Consider the following 19,142-nt stretch of genomic DNA (forward strand, 5'->3'; position numbering starts at 1 on the left):
CAAAAAATCGATCAACCTCTGTTAACCAATTAAGAACAAATTCTAAATCTTACAAATCAGAAAAGTTTTAAACATCTATCTTTATTTTATAACCTTCGTGATAATCCTGTTGAGAATTTGCGACCATAGGATTTGAAACTTACTATGGAAGTTCAACTGCGGCAAGTTGGTTATTACCTCGTTATAGGGCTAACTGTTCAATCATCTCTCTCAATTCTACTAAGGATATCTCAATTGCAGTAAGTCGCACCTCTTAATTGTCGGCCATGGATGAACTTTGCTCTGATACGAACTGAACTAGAACTGTTTAAACTCCACCATGACTTTTAACCAATAACATTTGGTTACGACGAGAATTCAGAAAACGAAAAGCTAAAATTCAAAATTTTTTTATTGAATTCTAGAAAATTAAAAAGTGTCTCCAATAGCTAAAAAAATACTATTTATAATAACAAAAACCCTAATTCAAAAAATTATTAAAAAATCTAAAAGAATAATTAAAATACAAAATTAACCCCTAAATAATAAAATTTAAACTTTGTAATAGCCTGTACCCCTTGTCATGTCACACTTTTGATATTCATCACTCTCGAAATTTCCTTTCCGGACAGCTATTATGAATCTTTAACGAACATCGACAGTAGAAATTAAACCCGATCTAAATCTTTTATAAAATATAAGGCTAATTGCTCCGCATTATAAATACCCACATATTTATGTATTGAATTCATAGTGTACTGGATTTAAGCAATAATTGCCTAATCCCACAAATCAAATTAAGCATACTAACTACTGACAACACTACCTTCTGGGTAACTCTGTGAAACGGTTGTAAGAAGTAGCCGGAGTTTTCAACTTCTAATTCCACTTCCAATTTATTGGTTGAACAAATAATTTACTCATACACAAACTGAAAAGAGATCGTTTACATTATACATCCTCATATAACACAAGAAAAGATACCAGCAAAGAAGCACACCCATTTTACCAAAGAAGATGTAGACAAAGCATAATTAGGTGAAGAGAAATGAAAAGGAACTTCCATCTTTGACCGATCATCGAAGATTTATTTTCATCAGGACCTATGTTCAAAAGTGAAAAGAGCAAAATTAGTAAGTTTATAGCCCATACTATGAGAAAATTTATGCAGTATCACCGTTGTTCTGTGTAGACAATCTTATATGGAATGCAAAACTAATGAAAGTTGAACAAATAGATAAATATACCCAATAAATAGATGAGCAAACCTAAAAAAGATGGTAACTAACTAGCAAGTTTCTTGTTTTTCAAAAAATAAATTACTTTTACACAAAATGTCTCTACTCTATTAATTTGCCATACCATGTAAACATCTTCCATGGTATAACTGTGGTACTGTGTAATTTTTCCCATACTACACAAGTTACGGGCTGTTTAGGAATATTACTAGCAGAAGCTTGCTAAAATATTAGTTAATGCAATGATATACATCTACAAGACTATAACACTATTAGGTTTAGTTTCAATTATGATTTGAATTTCTCATCGATTTCAACACAATCATTAACTTTTGGTTCTTTTTAACAAATCACTCAGACTTCAAATTTTTATTTCATTTTCTTATAGACCTATAACAATATTTTTGGGTCGATGACCAAGTAACCATTCTAATATAATTCTACTGGTTAGTAGGATTGTGATACTTAGCCGTTACCATTAAATAAAAAACTATGGCTAAATCTATATAAAAATACAATAAAGCTCACATTATTTAAGTAAAATTCAAGTCCTAAGCAATTTTGCTAACGTGTAAAGAAATTTGATACCTGAGTGCAAAAGGAGAAACATAGAAATTTAATAACTACACTGGAATTCAATGATTTCCGTAACGACACACCAGCTATATGCATATTAACCTTTTTAATATCACTACCAATATGTTAAAACAAGTTTAACATGAAAATTATGAGATGGAAGGCGAAAGTTAAAGAGTTGGTGCAAGCACTTCTACGGTTCTACCTGGATTGCTGGCTGGACAAGTGTTTACTGTCGCAAGTGTTGTCAATATGCTTTGGTTAGAGAACCCAGAATAGTCACAGGTTGTTTGGTTGCAGCCTACGGCAGTAGTGTTTCCAACGGATAAAATGTCTAGCCCTTCACATAGCATGGAAGGACAAGTTTGCCAGGTGTTGTTAGCTGGTCTAAGCCCAGAGGGTTGACATTGTAATCTGGAGAATGAAAGAAAATTATAAAGAAAACATAACTTTCAGGGAATAAATTTGGCTAAATATTTCAACATGTACACTTACGTCCAGTCTTTTGCAGAATCACAACTGCATCTCATGCAACCGTTAGCAGTGAAGACATAAGTGCCATTAGAAACGAGCAAAGGGTAATCTAGCGAGCTATTGCTTACGGATGAATTGCAAGCTGTGAATAGAGTATAACATCATTAATCCATATAAAATAACAGAATAATTCAAACTCAAAATACATGAAGATCAATAAAGTTCCTGCACTATCTGAGCACACATAGCAAAAAGTAGTTACCATTTCATCCAATTATATGCTTTCTAATTGAAACTGTTACCGATTGTGACTCCATTTCTGTACTTTCTAATCAACATGCACATGTATGGTTTCCTTAAACTCTAAATTTTCATAAATTAATAAGATTACACTTGTTTAACTTTACCAATTTATAAAAATTCAGAGCGAAGTTAGCAAAATTCAGCCTAAAACTATTTGATCAGCCAATAGTTGAATCAACTGCATGCAAATTTAGTAGGGGATGCTTCCAGACGGTTACACCAATAATATGGAGATTGCAAAGCCAAAGCTTTAATCATAAACATCACATAAAGCTTGTAAACCAATGATCAACTGCTAATCTCACTTCCAACAAGCAAATTTATTACATATTATCTAAATCATCATTGTTTTTTAATTTGTTTTACAAAAGAACAGGGAGACATGTACTTATTATCACCATCCACTCATAAACCTACTTTTCTCAACATTATGCTAAAAAGGCAAAAATATTTTTATTGAACGTTGGGATGAGGACATATGCCTGTCATGATGAAAGAATAGGAGAAACATGTCATATAGAAAAGAGGACCCACATATTATATGGACAATTGCTAAAGCTGTATGCAATAAATGAGTCCTATAATATTTGCTAAAGCTTGTTTGTACAGCAATTGAATCAGTGGTCACTACTGGCATAGAATACAAGACAAAAGTGAAGTGGGCACCATATATACTACAGAGTCGATTCTTAAAACAAAAAAAATTTTGAAATTTTATCTAATCAACTAAAAAGAAGAACATAATTTTTCTTGATCCATTCTCTATCCTCTAAAATTAGTAATTCAATTTACTTTTCTTTTATCAAATTTTCTTTAGAATAGAAGAAGTTCTATTATTTTTTAATTTACAATATTTTTTCTTTATATTTTTTTTTCTTAAATAAAATAAAATGATTCATGCTTAGAATTCATTTGAAAATTTTCCTTTTCTTTTAGGGGAAAAGCGAAAAGAAAAGCTACCCAAAGAAAAATGAAGAGCAGGGGAGAACGAAAGTGAAAATGAAAGAAAAGAAAGAAAAACCTCTGAGGGGTACATCAAGAACTTGACCAGCGATGAGAGAACTATCATTAGCAATTGAATTAAGCCTCATAAGTGTATTTTTAGTAGTGCCGTATTCCTGTGCAATCAACTCCAGCGTGCTCCCAGATTCCACCACGTGTCCATAATGGACCACTTTCTCTCCATCTACCTCATCGCAGCTGCACGGTAATGGAATCCATAGCTTCTGCCCTTTAAAAATCAAGTTCACGTTCGATATATTATTAACGGCCGCGATTTCTTGATACGTCACCAATCCCGAGTACACCTCCCTGGCTATATGATCAAGGCCGTCGTCTGGTTGGACGGAGTAGATGGGTTTCTTATTGGAGATGCCAGCGCCATTGGAGCACAAGCAAGAGAAGGGGATCTTGATAGTCTGCTTAGCTGCTAGAGTTTGGTTGGGTAAGGTGGAGAGAGGGAAATTGTTAGCGCCGAGGAGGGTGCGAAGGTTTTTGATGGAAAAGAGGGTTTCTATGGCGGAAAGTGTGGTGACATTTGAAGGGACATAGTCGATCACAGCGCGGCAGGAGGCGGATGTTGCGCATTTGAAGGGCTGCGACAGTGAAGTAGTGACGAGAGCAGCAAAGAGGAGTAGTATTAGACTGAGAAGTAGATGCGCAGAAGGAAGAGCCATTTGTGGATTGGAATGGAGTTGTTGCGCGATGTCCAAAGAAGAAGATGAGGGCAGAATGGGGTTTTTGTTGGACTTGAATAATGCTCGCGCAGAGACAATGACTTGAGTTGTGTGGATTTGTGGAAGAGGAGAGTGTTATTTAAAAGGAAAAATTATACTATAAATCACTGATTCCAGCTTATCAATCGCAATAGTTACTTGTTTGAACCTTATTAGTTTTTCCTCCATTTTAAAAAATATATTAATTAATTTTAAAAAATCATGAATATTAAAAATTTTAAAAATCATGAATAGTTATATAATATAAAAAATTTAAAAATATAATTTATGTGAAGAAAATAATTAATAAATAATTTTATAAAATTAAATAATTAATAATTTTTTTTTTCAAAAGTTAAAGGCCTTTATTTCATATATAATAAAGAGCGGAAACTTTTTTAAAAATTAAATTTTTAATAAGTTGACCGTTTAATAAAAAAGTAATCGCTTTATCAGACATTCAAATTATTTTCTAGTAATGCAATTTATCTATTTCTCAAAAAAAAAAAAAAAAAAAAAAAGAAACCGAAAAAGATGCTTCAGAAAGTTCAGCGGCTTCAAATTGGCACCCGCTGCTTGTGCCTTATTGAAAATAAATTTTTTTGCAAGAAAAAATTTTAATTGATTTTTTTATAATTTTATATATAAATTTTACTTTTTAAAAAAGAGAATTAATAAAGGAAATAATTAATTAAATTAAATTAAATCATTGTATTTTTTTTTAATACCAAACCACATATATGAATAACTACATAGTGTGAACATATAATTAATCTAAGATTATATTCAATATGAAATCCCTTAATTCCTGCACTTTGACCATTTATTTTGGTATATTAGAAATAAAAAATAAAATTATTAAAATTATCTTTAACATTGTGAAGTATTAATTTTATATTTAAATAAAAAATAGAAAATTCATTACAACCGAGGAATATAATAGATATTTTAGCTTAACTTCGGAAAAATTAATTAATACACACTCAACAATAAGTGTTTGTTAATTAAGAGATTTATTATTAAAATTATTTAAAAAGTTATATGAGATTTGTGATTAAATTTTTTAAAAATTAAATAAAAATGATATAATAAAATATTTAATTAAATTGATTTACAAATACTAAAATAAAAAAGCTGATGCTTAATCGCCATGGTTATTGGTGTAAACGCGTTGTACATGTGAACAAACTCTTGATTTTTTTTTTAATCAGTGAATCGTTGAATTCACATCAATTTTTAAGTTGAATTTTTAAAGAAAGCTTTCACAGTGAAACAAGAAAGAGAAAGTCCGATCGATTTATTTTTTCCATGAGAGGAGGTTTTAGCTCCTGAGCCTCCTTCTATTATTTTATTCTCATCATCTTGTTTATTTCATTTATTTTGTCTATGTTTAATGAATTTGATCTCCTGTTTAGAGACTTTATTGATTTTAGTAGTGTTCGGGGTATTTCTTGCTGCTCGGGGGAGAATCTTTATTTATTGACGCCATCAAGTTAGAACTACGTCGCTATGTTCAATGACCAACGTTCCTAAAAAACTTTGTCGCATCTCCTTTCTTGATGTTGTGTTTGCTTGTTTGTAGATTTGGACTTTGTTAGAGTTTCAGGCCTTTGTTTGTTGGTGGTTGTTCTTATTTGCATGGGCAAATTTTGGGTTTGTGAGCTAATTGTCGGATTTTTTTATATTTTTGCTCTTGATTGTCTACCGTTTGGATTGCATGTCTTTGTGGTGTGTGTTGATTTCTTTTCTAGGCATATATATGGTTTTTTTAACTTTTATTTTTATTTTTTTTAGCTATGACTAGTGTAGAAGCGGAGGCTATGGCACATAGTAGGGGTGAGCAGTATTCGGTTCAAATCAAAAAAACCAATCGAATCGAACTGATTTAAAATTTTAGTTCGATTTTTTATATATTTCGGTTTGGTTCGGTTTTTAATTTTAAAAATTTCGGTTATTTCGATTCGGTTCGATTTTGATCAGAAAAAATCGAAAAAACCGAATCGAACCGATTAGTAATAATAATATGTTTTTTCAATAATATATAGAAATTAAATCATATTAAAATTAAAATATTTTAATTAAATTTTAAAATATTAAAAATAAAGTGTAAAAAATAAAAAAATTATTAAAAATCAAAATCGATCAAACCGAATCGAACTGAATCAGACCGGTTCGATTCAATTCGGTTTCTAACCAAAATCAATTCGGTTCGATTTTTATAAACACTCAAATTTCGATTTTCGGTTTATTCAATTCAGTTCGGTTTTGAACCAAACCGACCAAATGCTCACCCCTAGCACATAGACTTGCTTTGGGAGTTGTTTGCGTTATTCACTTGGATGCGTCAGTTTAGCTTTAGATCTAGTTTTTCTTTAAAACTTATATTTCTTTAGGTCTTTGAGCCTTTTAATATAATCTTATTTATATATAAAAAAAACGAATCATCGACCACTTTACATCTTTACATTATCTAACTATAGTTCATATCTATATTAATATAATATGATTTCATCACATTATCCAAAGGTGACTAGTATTTGATTTGACTCCTGAAGTGATGAAGGATGAAGGATGAAAATTAATGATTTTGAGTTGTAAGCTCACTTTAATCCTTTGTGCTTTGCTTTCCGCCTTGGACAATGCATCCATGCATTGTTAAAAAAAAATAGTAAAATTAAATTTAATAGTATGAATATTTAAAATTATAAAAATTAAATAATACTTATAACTAAATTTATAAAAATTAAATAGTTTAAGGCCTTATTCGGTAAAAATATTTAGCAGTAGCGTTTCGCTTAAGTCAAAACACTGATTTTTATTTATTTATTATTTAGTAACTACTTTTTTATAATAATGTTTGATTGTTGAAGCTATTTTTCCTAATGTTTATTATTTAGTAACCATTAATTGTATTATATATAATATTATTATTTCCTAATGTTTTTTTTATTTTTTTATAAATTTACAAATTCAAATTTTAATATATTTAAATTATTTTTATTATTATTTTTTATATTATATTATCGATTTGTCATATTTTATAATAATATTATTGATTATTTATGACGTATTAAAATATGTAATTAATTTATTAATTTAAGAATAATTTATATGTTTTATCGTTGATTTATTGGAAAGATAATTTATGTAAGTTTGTGATATATGTCAATTTGTAATTTATGTCAAAATTTGAATAATATTATTTTTTATTATTATTTCGTATTTAATAATTAAATTTAACATTTATTTTATATTAAATAATTTTATTTTAAGTTATTATATAAATAAAGCTATTTAATATTCACAAACTTAGTCTGATGATAAGAAATTTGAGTAAATTAAATTTAAGAGATCTTAGATTTTACTTATCCAATCTTCAATTTTATTTAAAAAAAAAATAAAACTATTTAATTGATTTTATTATTTTTAATTAATATATTTGAAGAAGTGTTTCTATTAGCTCCTCTAATGCTAAACAGAATCTAGCTTTGCTAGGTACAATAAAATAAATCCGGAATACCGTGCAATCAGGAAAGGATTATGAAAATAAGTGAAGCGGCAAATATCTCCAATTTTATTTTTTTAAAATAAATTTCTAAATTTTATAAAGACTATTTGTTTTAACTGATAAATGATGCTGATAGATATCTAATCACGACATTAATGTGTTTAGTATTTAATAAATGTATTTGATAATTAATAGACTTTACAATTAGAATGGTTTCACATAGCTGATAATTATTTGACTTATGTTTTTTATTTTAATTATATTATCTTTTAAAAGTTTGGAGTGTTTGATTTAATCATTAAATACTAATTGTCAGAAAAAAAATTATAAAAATAAGTGAAACATAAATCTCTATATAATTAATTTATTTAAATTAGAGTTATTTTATTTATAATTTACATATAAAAAAAATAAATATTTTAAATATCTAAAATATTATTATAAATATTTAAATCATTTTTCAATACTATGTATAAACTATATTTTAATTACTAAATTTAATATAATTAATGAATGTCTTTATATTTTTTAAATTAAAATTTTAAATTCTTTTATATTTAATTTTTTCATACATTAGTTCAAAATAAATAGATAATTAATTTTTTTTAAAATTATAATTTCTTTTTGAAATACTCTTTATAAAATTGAGTTAATAGCTAAAAAATAATATAATTTTATTTTTACTGCAATTATACCTTATATTTTTTTATAGATTAAACGCTAATCTTTTAAAATTGTTCCAAATGCATTTAACTGTTATTTGTGCTGTTCAAAAATAATAAAATTAACACGACACTCGCTACATCACCACACCATGTCAACAAAGCACTGTATCAGCAAAATTTAGAATTAATCGCTAAAAACATTATATACTTTACTTTTATTGCAATTCTACCCTATATTTTTATTTTTTACCAATTAAACTATGTTCTTTTAATATTTGACCAAATATACCCTATCATTACTTGTATAGTTTGAAACTTACAAAATTATCCACTTATCTTTTTTTACCATTTAAAAATTGCTATTTATATTATTATTTAATTTTTTTATTTTTATCAATAATTTTATAATAAAATTTATTTTAATTTTATTTTAACTAAAATCATTATTTAACCGATTTTTCATCTGTTTAATATGCTTATTAATTACTATTTAATATTACTTTTAAAACTATCGATAAGAAAATAATTTTATTAAATATATTAGTTTTGAAGTATTAAAAAATAATTTAAAATAATATTTAATATGATTTCATTTAAAAGTATAAAAAATAATAAAATAATTTTTTAGAATATTCTTTTAAAATTATTTTTTACCTCTCAAATATAATGTTAATCCACTAATTTTTTTTTAATTATACTAATATTTAAAGTGAATTTTAAAAAAATTAATAATATATGGATTAAATATTTAATTGTCTCACTTGATTTGGTTAAATGACTAAAACAATATATAATTCATCTGAAATCATAGATTCACTCTCCATTCTTCTATCTTCTAAAAAAAATTATTTATAAAATAAATAATTATAAAAAAAACTCTATACTTTTAATTTTATTATAATTCTACCATAAAATTTTAATTTATTATCTATTTTACTCTAAAATTTGCTAATCGTGACATATTAATGTGGTATTGACATGACGAGTGATGTGGCAATTCTATTAATTTTTAACGGTTCAAGTGATAATAGGGTACAATTAGAATAATTTTAAAAAGTTAAAATTTAATTGATAAAAAGATATAGAGTATAAATGCAACAAAATCAAATATATATATTTTTTTGCTATTAACTTTATAAAAATTTATAATTTACTTAAAAGTTATTTGATATTATTTAAAAATAATTAAAATTATAAATATTTTAAAAGAATTTTAAAATTATAAATATTAAAATATTTTAATCAACAAAAATTAAAAAATAAAATATTAAAAATTAATTAAATAAAATATTATATATAAAATTAGTGGAGATTTAAGTGTTTTTTAAATAAAAAATGAAGGATTAAAATATTTAAATTATAATGATGAAGAGGAATGATTATAAAAAAAATAAAAGATTAAAATATTTAAATTATAATGATGAAGACGGAATGATTATAGAGAAATTTAAGCGTATATTTTTAAGGATTGATTTTTTAATTATATTAAAATTTAAGAATTTAAGTGTGATTTATCTATTTAAAAAGAGTAATAAAGATATTTCAATATTTTTAAGTGTTTTGATTTAAATAATTATTAAACTGATTACGAAGAAATTTAAATATTTAATTTTAAAAATATAAAAATTAATGAATATTCATGAGAACGTGTATATTCTATTTTTTATTTTTTTTTCTAAACTATATAATATCTTTTTACTTTTAAATATCAATATTTTAATGACATATTTGGATCATGTCAATCCAAAGGTCCTTCGGGATAAATTAAAACATGGTGATTAAATTATTTATTTTTTCAAAATTAAAATATATAAATATTAATTTTCACACAAATTAAAGATTAAAATAAATTATATATTTAATAACATTTTAATTATTTTAAAAATAATTAACGAAAAAAAAATAAACGACAGACGTCCAAATTTAATAAAGTAAAATATAAAAAATATACGTGTTAATTTTAAAATATTTTAGCAATATTAAATTGAAAGTTAAACGATGGGACCCACTATGTTTGTAATAAAACCTCTGTATCCTGAGTTAGAAAGGAGTAAAAGGAGTAAAACAATGGCAGCCATCCGTTGCAGCAACCATCCATTTCCAAAAACTGAATAATAATCCTTCCAAAAAGGCAAAAGGAGAAAAGATCACTGACCTGTGAGAGGAATATCAATGGCGTTTCCAGCAATAAGCTTACTATCATCGGAAATATCATTGAGTTTAAACAGTACATCACTCGTAGTCCCAAACTGCTTTGCAATTCCTTCCATGGTACTCATCGCTTCCACCACATGTCCATAATGAACAACCCTCTGCTCTTCCACATCATCGCAGCTACAAGGCAACGGAATCCACAGCCTCTCTCCCGTTACAATCAAATTAGCATTTGGAATCTGATTAACTTGTTGGATTTCTGGAAATTTCACCAAACCCCCAAACACATCGCTGGCAATATAGAACAGAGTATCGTCTTTCTGAACCCTATATCTAGGGATATTGTTTGAGATACCAGTACCATTAGCGCAACGGCAAGGGATTGGGATATTGATCACCTGTTGGGCATTTACTGTGTAATTTGATGGGGTAGAGAGAGGAAGATCGTTTGCGCCAAGCAAAGAGTTGATGTCATGGACGCCAAAGAAATTACTGAGGTGGAAGATGGTGGTTTGGTTGGGGGATTTGTAGCCGATTAGAGAAGTGCAAGTGGTTCGATCACTCTGAGTGCATTTGAATCCAGCTTGGACTGTTGATGGTTTGGTGGCAAAAGCAAAGAGGAAGAGTAGAGAGATGATTATGTGATGAGAAAAATCCATTGTTTTGATTTTCTGGGTTTGGGAATCAAAGGGCAAATTGAGATTTAAAAATGGCGGTGGAGGTAGAAAAAGGAGCTGGGGATGAAGGAGAAGGGAGTGATTGTGATTTTTCTCGTCCTTGTTGGAATAAGGACTTTTTCAGTTTTGGCCGTAGCGTAGACTTAGAATTTGAACCTGTTATGACTTTATGACTTTTTTTTTAATTAATAATTAAAAAAGGTACTGATATAATATAATTAAGTAATATTTAAATTCATTTTAAATTCAATTAAAAATTAATCTAAATATATGATTATAAAATAATTCTAATTAAATATAAAAATAAATATAATTAATAAATTATATCTTAAAAGAAATTATATAATAAGAGGTAATTGTTGTTTCTTAATATGAACATAAATATCTATAGACGGGAAGAATCAAATTTAAAATTTTACTATTTTTTATCCTTTAAATGCGAAAAAAGATTGATTAGATTAAAAATTCTTATTATTTCGTTTTTATATTATTAAAAATTTTAATAGTTGATTTTTTTATTTTAAAAAATATATTAAAATATTTTTAAAATTTTAAAAATTTATTCATTCGTTATTCAATTAATTTTAATTATTAAATATTTTAGTATTTAATTTTTGTAATTTGAAAAAATTTATTAGCTATTTTTTTAATTTTATGAAAATAAATTAATTAATTTATTTATATTGAGTATATTTTCTTTTTTAATATTTAATAATTAAAATTAATAAAATGATTAATTAATAAAATTTTTAATATTAGAAAATTGATAGATTAAGTAATAAATTTTTTAATAATAAAAAATTAAATAATAATATCCCTTAAATTAATCATGATTAGCTCGACTTTGGACGCCCGAGTCTTGAAGGCAGAAGCCTGCTCATATTTATGAATTAAATAATGGTTTTGTGAAAAGCTGATTCAACATGTTTTGATTTCTTATCAGTGTTACACTTGTTAAAATTTATTAAATAACTTATTAATTTTACGTTAAAAAATATTAATATAATATAAAATTATATATTTTAATTAATTTATACAAATATCAGTATAATTATTTAATTTAACGATTATTGAACTTATCCTCATATTATAAATTAGTAAAAAAATAATAAATTTAATAAATTTCCTGCAATATCTCATTCGTTTGAAAGCTTTTTGATTTAATGGCGATTAAGAACAAAAAATGATAAAATATTAGAATTAGATGTGTGCATTTAGATTTTGAATTAAGATTTATTTAAAAATTACACTCTTTTTAAAATATAAAAGAAATTTCTAAAAAATTAAGACGTTTATTTTAAAACAATTAAAATTTTGAAAAGGTAAATTTGATTTTTAAAAAATTATTATTTAATCCTTAATATTATTATTATTAATAAATTAATTTTTATATTTTTAAAAAATTATAGAAATTTTATTATCTTTTCTTTTTATTAATAAAATATTTATTTTATTATTTTTCCTATTTAAAATAGATAAAAAAAAATTTTAAAATTTAATTTTACTATCAAATAAACTCTTTATTTAATTTATGAGTATTATCATTATTAATAACTTATATCTGTATTTTTATAAATTTATTAAAATATTTTTATTTTTTTTAAATTTATTAAAATATTTTTATTTTTTTTAAATTTATTAAAATATTTTTATTTTTATCTCTATTAATGAAATAGTCTCTTTTTAAAAAAAAGAAAAAAAATTAAAAAAAAAAATAATTTATTTTTTACTATATTTTTAATGATAAAAATAAATAAAATATCTATTTTATTGAAGAAAAAATTTTATTAAACTTTTTAAAATTAAAAAATTAACTTATTAATAATGACAAAATACATAAAAATTAAATAATAAATTTCTCTCTCTGAATTAAAAATTATTTTTTATTTTTATTTCTTTAATCCCACTTTAAAATCATCATTTTCAACGAAATAACGAGTAAGAGTAATCTTTAAATATTTATTTGAGAAAATTTTGAAAAAAATACTATTTTTTTGTATTTTGAGAGTGATGTATTTTTATATAAATAAAAGTATAACTTTTAAATAAGTTTACGTAAAAATATATGCATTTGATAAAAATTTTAAAGTAAAATCTAGAGTATGAATAACATATTAATAGAAAATTCAAGGAAATATAAGAAGAAGCGCACGGTTGAAGACCTGAAAAGGTTGCACTTGCATATAATATTGTCTCCGCTGATCGTGGATTGCTGATATTACTCTGTACTTCTTATTTAAGCCATGGATTTTGTCCCTTTATAAATTGAAAGATGTCTATAGTTTTATTAGAGTGTAAATAAATTAAATCGTTTGTGAATTACTCAAAATTCGATTTGATAAAAATTTGATTAAATTCGATTTGATTTTTAAACGAGTTAAATTCGAATTTAATTTTTAGACTCGTTTGATAAATGAATCAAACTCGAATTTAATTTTTAAACTCGTTTAATAAATGAGGTAAACTTGAACTCTATAGTATTCGACTCGTTAAAACTCATGAGCTCGGTTCGTTTCTGAATTCATAAACAGGTTCACGAATATTCTGGTGAACAATCTCGTTAAGTAAACTGAAATTATTATTAAAAGAGAAGTAAACTGAAATTATTATTAAAAGAGAAATAAACTCAAACCCCACTTATATTTTCATGAGACAAATCTAAATTTTTTAAAATTTATCTCTATATAGTTTAGTTACACTCTCAAACTTACATATATTTAAATCATTAAAATTTAAAAGCTCATATTTATAAGTTTACGTGCTAATTTGTAAATATATTTATTTAATTAAAATTATTTTAATTTTAAATTTATTAATTTTAAATTAAAACTCATTATATACGTAAATAAATTAAACTACTCGTGAATTATTTGAGATTAAACTCGATAAAAGCTCAACTCAGTTCAATAAAAGCTTGATTCGTCTAAACTAATTTGCTAAACGAGCCAATCTTGAATTTTTTAATATTCAGTTCGAGTTCGAAATGAGTAAAACTCGAATTCGCCTCAAGTTCGAAAAAATTTTAACGAATCAATTTTGAACTCTTCAAAACTCGACTCGACTCGGTTCATTACACCACTATGTTTTATAAAAAAAAAAAACATTGAATGTATTCCCACCCGATTAATAAATTTTTATTAAATTTGAGATTCATTATAATTATAACTTATTTGTTATTGGTTTATTAATTGGATCCATGTAAGAAATTTTTTATATATATTTAAAATAAAATAAAATAAACAATTACTATCTAGTTTATTATAAAAAATTTATTAGTTAATTTTTAATTTTAAAATTTATATTAAAATATTTTTCATGTTTTAAAAAATTTACTAATTAATGTTTATATTAATTTTATTCGTTAAATATTATAAAAAATTAAAATTTTAATTAATAAATATTTTTATAAAATTAAAAATATAAAATATTTAACAGTAAAATTAATAAAGATTAATTAATAATTTTTTAAAAAATATTTTAATATATTTTTAAAATAAAATATCAATTAATAAATTTTCTTATATATAAAATTAAATAGAAAATTTTTAAAAGAAATAAAAATAAATTCAATTAAAAACTTATACTATTCTTGCAATAGTCAAATAAGTTTAATTCAAAACTTTAGATCACTTAAATTCATATATTTTTTTAAGGGTCAAATAAATTATAATATAATATAATATTTTTTTAATAATAAATATTATTTTTATAATTTAAAAATAAAAAATATTATAAAAAATAAAAAATTTAATATTTTAATTATCGTAAAAAATGTAGAGAAAATAAATTATTTTTAAAATTATAAAAATAAAATTTTATTATATAAAAAATATTTTATTATTATAAAAGTAATATTGTATTATATGATGATTTATTTATGAAGGCTTAATTAGAGTTATATAAAAAGAAAAAGAAAATCTATTGGGGAGAGTTGAAGTGTAGTTGATTGGTGACTGGATTAATGGCTAGGGTCAGAGTCAAATCCGCAATCAATTGGAGCAGATTTTAGAGTTCATTTAAAAACGCGTGGAATTGATAATGCGCCCACTCACAGAGGATGAGAAGTAGCGTGCGGTCGTTTTGAACAAGTCGGTGTGAATTGATTTTTTAGGTCAAATTATTGGAAAAATTAAATTGTAAAGCAATGATTTCATATACATTAATAAATTAGTTATATACACATATATAATTTTAGTCTATAAATTCTTTAGATTTATTCACGCATTCACATTATAAGTTTTTCAGATTTATTCACATTTATTTATTATTATTTTATAATTTATCTAAATTATTATTGGAGTTCAAGAGTTAAAACGTATGGTTTATGAAAAATTGTACTCGTTCCGTAGAAATTTATTAATTTATAATTTATAAAATTTACTCTGTTTTATAATTTTTATTTATTTTAATTATATATATATTAAAAAAATAATTTCTTAATTAATTTTTTTATTATATTTATTTTAAAAATATAAAATTTTATTAAATATTAAGAGATATTTTGAATAATTTTTTAGAAATAAGATAAAATTAAATAAGATTATAATAATTAATTTTTATATATATTAAAAAAATAATTTTTTAATTAATTTTTTCATTATCTTTATTTTAAAAATATTAAATTTTATTAAATATTAAAAAATATTTTAAATGATTTTTTAGAAATAAAATAAGATTATAATAATCTATTTATATATTATTATGGTGTAAAAAAAGGTAAATAATAATTTTTAGACAATAAAAAAATTACGAGATAAATAAAATATATAAAAATGTAAAAAAAAATAAATTTACTCTATATTAATTCAATAATTATAAATCTACCTTTATTTTAATCGACTAAAAATTAATATAATAATTTATTATCATTTAAAAATTTTTAGATTATACTGGTTAAATTGATTTAGCAGTTAAAAAAAAATTCTCTTAATACTAAAACTTTATTTTATTAAGTTTTATTATTTCTTTCATTTCATAATTTTTATACATATTAAAATATATTTTTTATTAATTTTTCAATTATATTTATTTTAAATATATTAAATTTTATTAAATATTAAGAAATATTTTAAGAGGTTTTTTAGAATAAAATAAAATTAAATATGATTATAATAGTAAATTTATACATTATTATTGGATAATAATTTTAAAATAATAAAAAAAAATAAAAATTATGAGATGAAAAAAATATAATTAAAAAAATAAAAAATTATTAAATCACTCATAAAATTTAAAAAATATAAAAATTACATATACATTTGAAATAATAACTATTTTTATTAAATATCTCTACTCAATATTATGCAAATTATATGCATATTATTATATACTCTTATTTGAAATGCTAAATTTTGAAAAAATTTAAAAATAATTATTTTTTTTAATTTGTGTGTTCGGCAAATCTAATAATATAAAAATTCAATTTTCTTAAATTTTTTAAAAATTAATTTTGAATTAAAAATAAATTTTACCAAATTATTATTTGAATTTTGTAAGAAATAATTTCACTTAAGGGTTATTTATATTAAGATTATTCAATTAGTCTTTAAAAATTTATTTATTTATTTATTTATTTTATTTTTTATTCTTTTATTTGTTTTAATTTTAAATTTATTTTTTACTTTTAATTAATAATTACTATAAAAATTATTTTAATGTAATAGTGAGTATTAATATATAGTTAATACATTTATACTTACTATTAAAAATTTATTATATTATTTTGTTAATAAAAAATATAAATTATATTTTTAATGGTAAAAAATTATGTAAAATTCAGATTTTAAATGTTATAAAATATTAATAATGTTTTTTAAATGAATAAAAATAATTGTTATTTATAGAAGTAAATATTTATATTCAGTTTTAAAATAATAAGAATAATAAATAAATTAAATTAATTTAAATTTTATTATTAATTTATCTAATATAAAAAATTTTAATTGAATCCTATTACATCTAAATAGATTACAAATCAATGAATTTTATTTATAAATAAATATAAATTAAATTCTATTGATAGAATTCAATTTTTTCTCAGAAGAATTGCATACCAAACAAGAGCTATATAAAAATACTCTATTTCATCTAATAATATATATTAAATAAAATGAAATATTAGCTGTAAATAAAATGAAATATGTGTTTTTGTTTTGTTTCAAATTTTAAATTTTTATTAATCTATTATATTTATATAAAAGTGAAATGAGAGATAAATAATGAAATTAATAAAAAAAAGATACTGTTAAAATAAAATATTTATTTTAAGAATTACCTTATCAGTCAAATAAAATTATATGGACTATATCATAATTTATTATTAATTTTTAAAATTCAATTTAATTCGTGATAAATTGAAAATATTTAATTTTATTATTCAAAGATTTAAATTTTAAATATAATATAAATCACTCTAAATTTAGACTTTTTTCCCTCAATTTCCATTAATTATATTATTTATATTTATTTATTAAATATTTAAACTACAATAATAACTAACTAAACACTTAAATTTATAAAAATTATAATAATTAAATACAAAATAGATATAATTTGTTAAAAAATTTAAAAAAAATTGATTTATTACTAAGTGTACTTAAAATTTTTTTCTAATTGATCTCTAAATTTTCATAAAATGATAAATTTGCTATTGTCTAATTTTGTTAATTTATAATAATTCAAGGAACAATCAATAAAACTTAAAAGTAAAATCAGAAATATAATTATTTTTGTCTTAAAAGGGTATCATTGTCATTAGAAAAAAAATAATCAAAGAAAGACTAATATGTAAAATGTTATTATTCTTAACAAAAGGACGAATTTATTACTAGACAGAAGTAAAACTTATGTGCTTATTTATTAAAAAAACTTAATTTCGAGGCTAATCTATAATTTTATTAAAATTCAAGGATTTACGCGTAAATATTTTTAACAAAATCATGTATTGTAATAAATTTTGCCATATATTATAATGAAAATTACTACTATCACTTCTATTTATAGTTTTTTGTTTTTTTTTTTTTTCTTAAAAACACTGACAATCTATTTGGTAATATATATCTATAACTTCTTTCACCTTTGTTTTCACAATACAAAAACATAAAACCAGAGAAAAAAGTTTTTCATTTTAGTTTTCCTGCATATGCCTTTTCCATTACAACATTAAGTTGCAATATTTTTTTTGTTTAAACTCATATTATTAATAGTTACAGTAATAATTATGGATTATATGCTATGACAATATATTCTCTCAAGTTACTATTACATATTCTTTAAATTTTTGGTGTAAAGGCAATGAGATTTTATATAGAGCGAATTCGGTAAAATTTACATTAAAGATATTTTGCAACTATTTACACTACAAAAAAACAGACTATCAGTGACGGATTTTTCCGTCACTGAAAGTCAAAAATCCGTCGCTAAAGCTTTCAGCGACGGATTTCCGACGGACTCAAATCCGTCGCTTAAAGTCATGTCGCTAATTTTTTCCGACGGATCGGGCGTCCGTCGGAAATATTAGCGACGGATTTCCGACGGATCTGAATTCCGTCGGATAAATTTGCGACGGATTTTCCAACGGTTAATTTCGTCAGAAATTTTTGCGACGAACTAGTTCGTCGCTAAATCCATCGGAAATTTCTAAGTCACGTGATGCATAATCCGTCTCTAATCCGTCGCAAATAATTAGCGACGGAAAAGTTCCGTCGGAAATCCGTCGGAAATATTAATATTCAATAATATTAATAATATTATTTATATTTTCAATAATATTCATTATCGTCAACAAAATATTTTTCGATTTTATTTAGACATTCTTATAATCTAAATAGTTTACAACTAAAAAATAAATTTAA

At 23.0% G+C, this 19,142-nt stretch overlaps 1 protein-coding gene across 2 annotated transcripts; it reads right to left on the reverse strand.

Annotated features, from left to right (window-relative positions):
* Nucleotides 1-687: 687 nt before the first annotated feature.
* On the reverse strand, nt 688-11,399 carry LOC110613781 (lysM domain-containing GPI-anchored protein 2). 2 transcript variants are annotated; one of them, XM_021755085.2, is made up of 4 exons: nt 10,614-11,399; nt 2,289-2,409; nt 1,999-2,207; nt 688-1,082 (listed from the first exon to the last, which is right to left on the reverse strand). In XM_021755085.2, the coding sequence occupies exons 1-4, from the start codon at nt 11,269-11,271 to the stop codon at nt 985-987; spliced, it is 1,086 nt and encodes a 361-aa protein (XP_021610777.1). In that variant the 5' UTR covers nt 11,272-11,399; the 3' UTR covers nt 688-984. The 2 variants fall into 2 exon arrangements, with proteins under 2 accessions (XP_021610777.1, XP_021610778.1); XM_021755086.2 differs by lacking the exon at nt 10,614-11,399 and adding an exon at nt 3,592-4,409.
* Nucleotides 11,400-19,142: the final 7,743 nt, after the last annotated feature.

Source organism: Manihot esculenta, chromosome 4, assembly GCF_001659605.2.
Source record: "Manihot esculenta cultivar AM560-2 chromosome 4, M.esculenta_v8, whole genome shotgun sequence".
Taxonomy (NCBI): domain Eukaryota; kingdom Viridiplantae; phylum Streptophyta; class Magnoliopsida; order Malpighiales; family Euphorbiaceae; genus Manihot; species Manihot esculenta.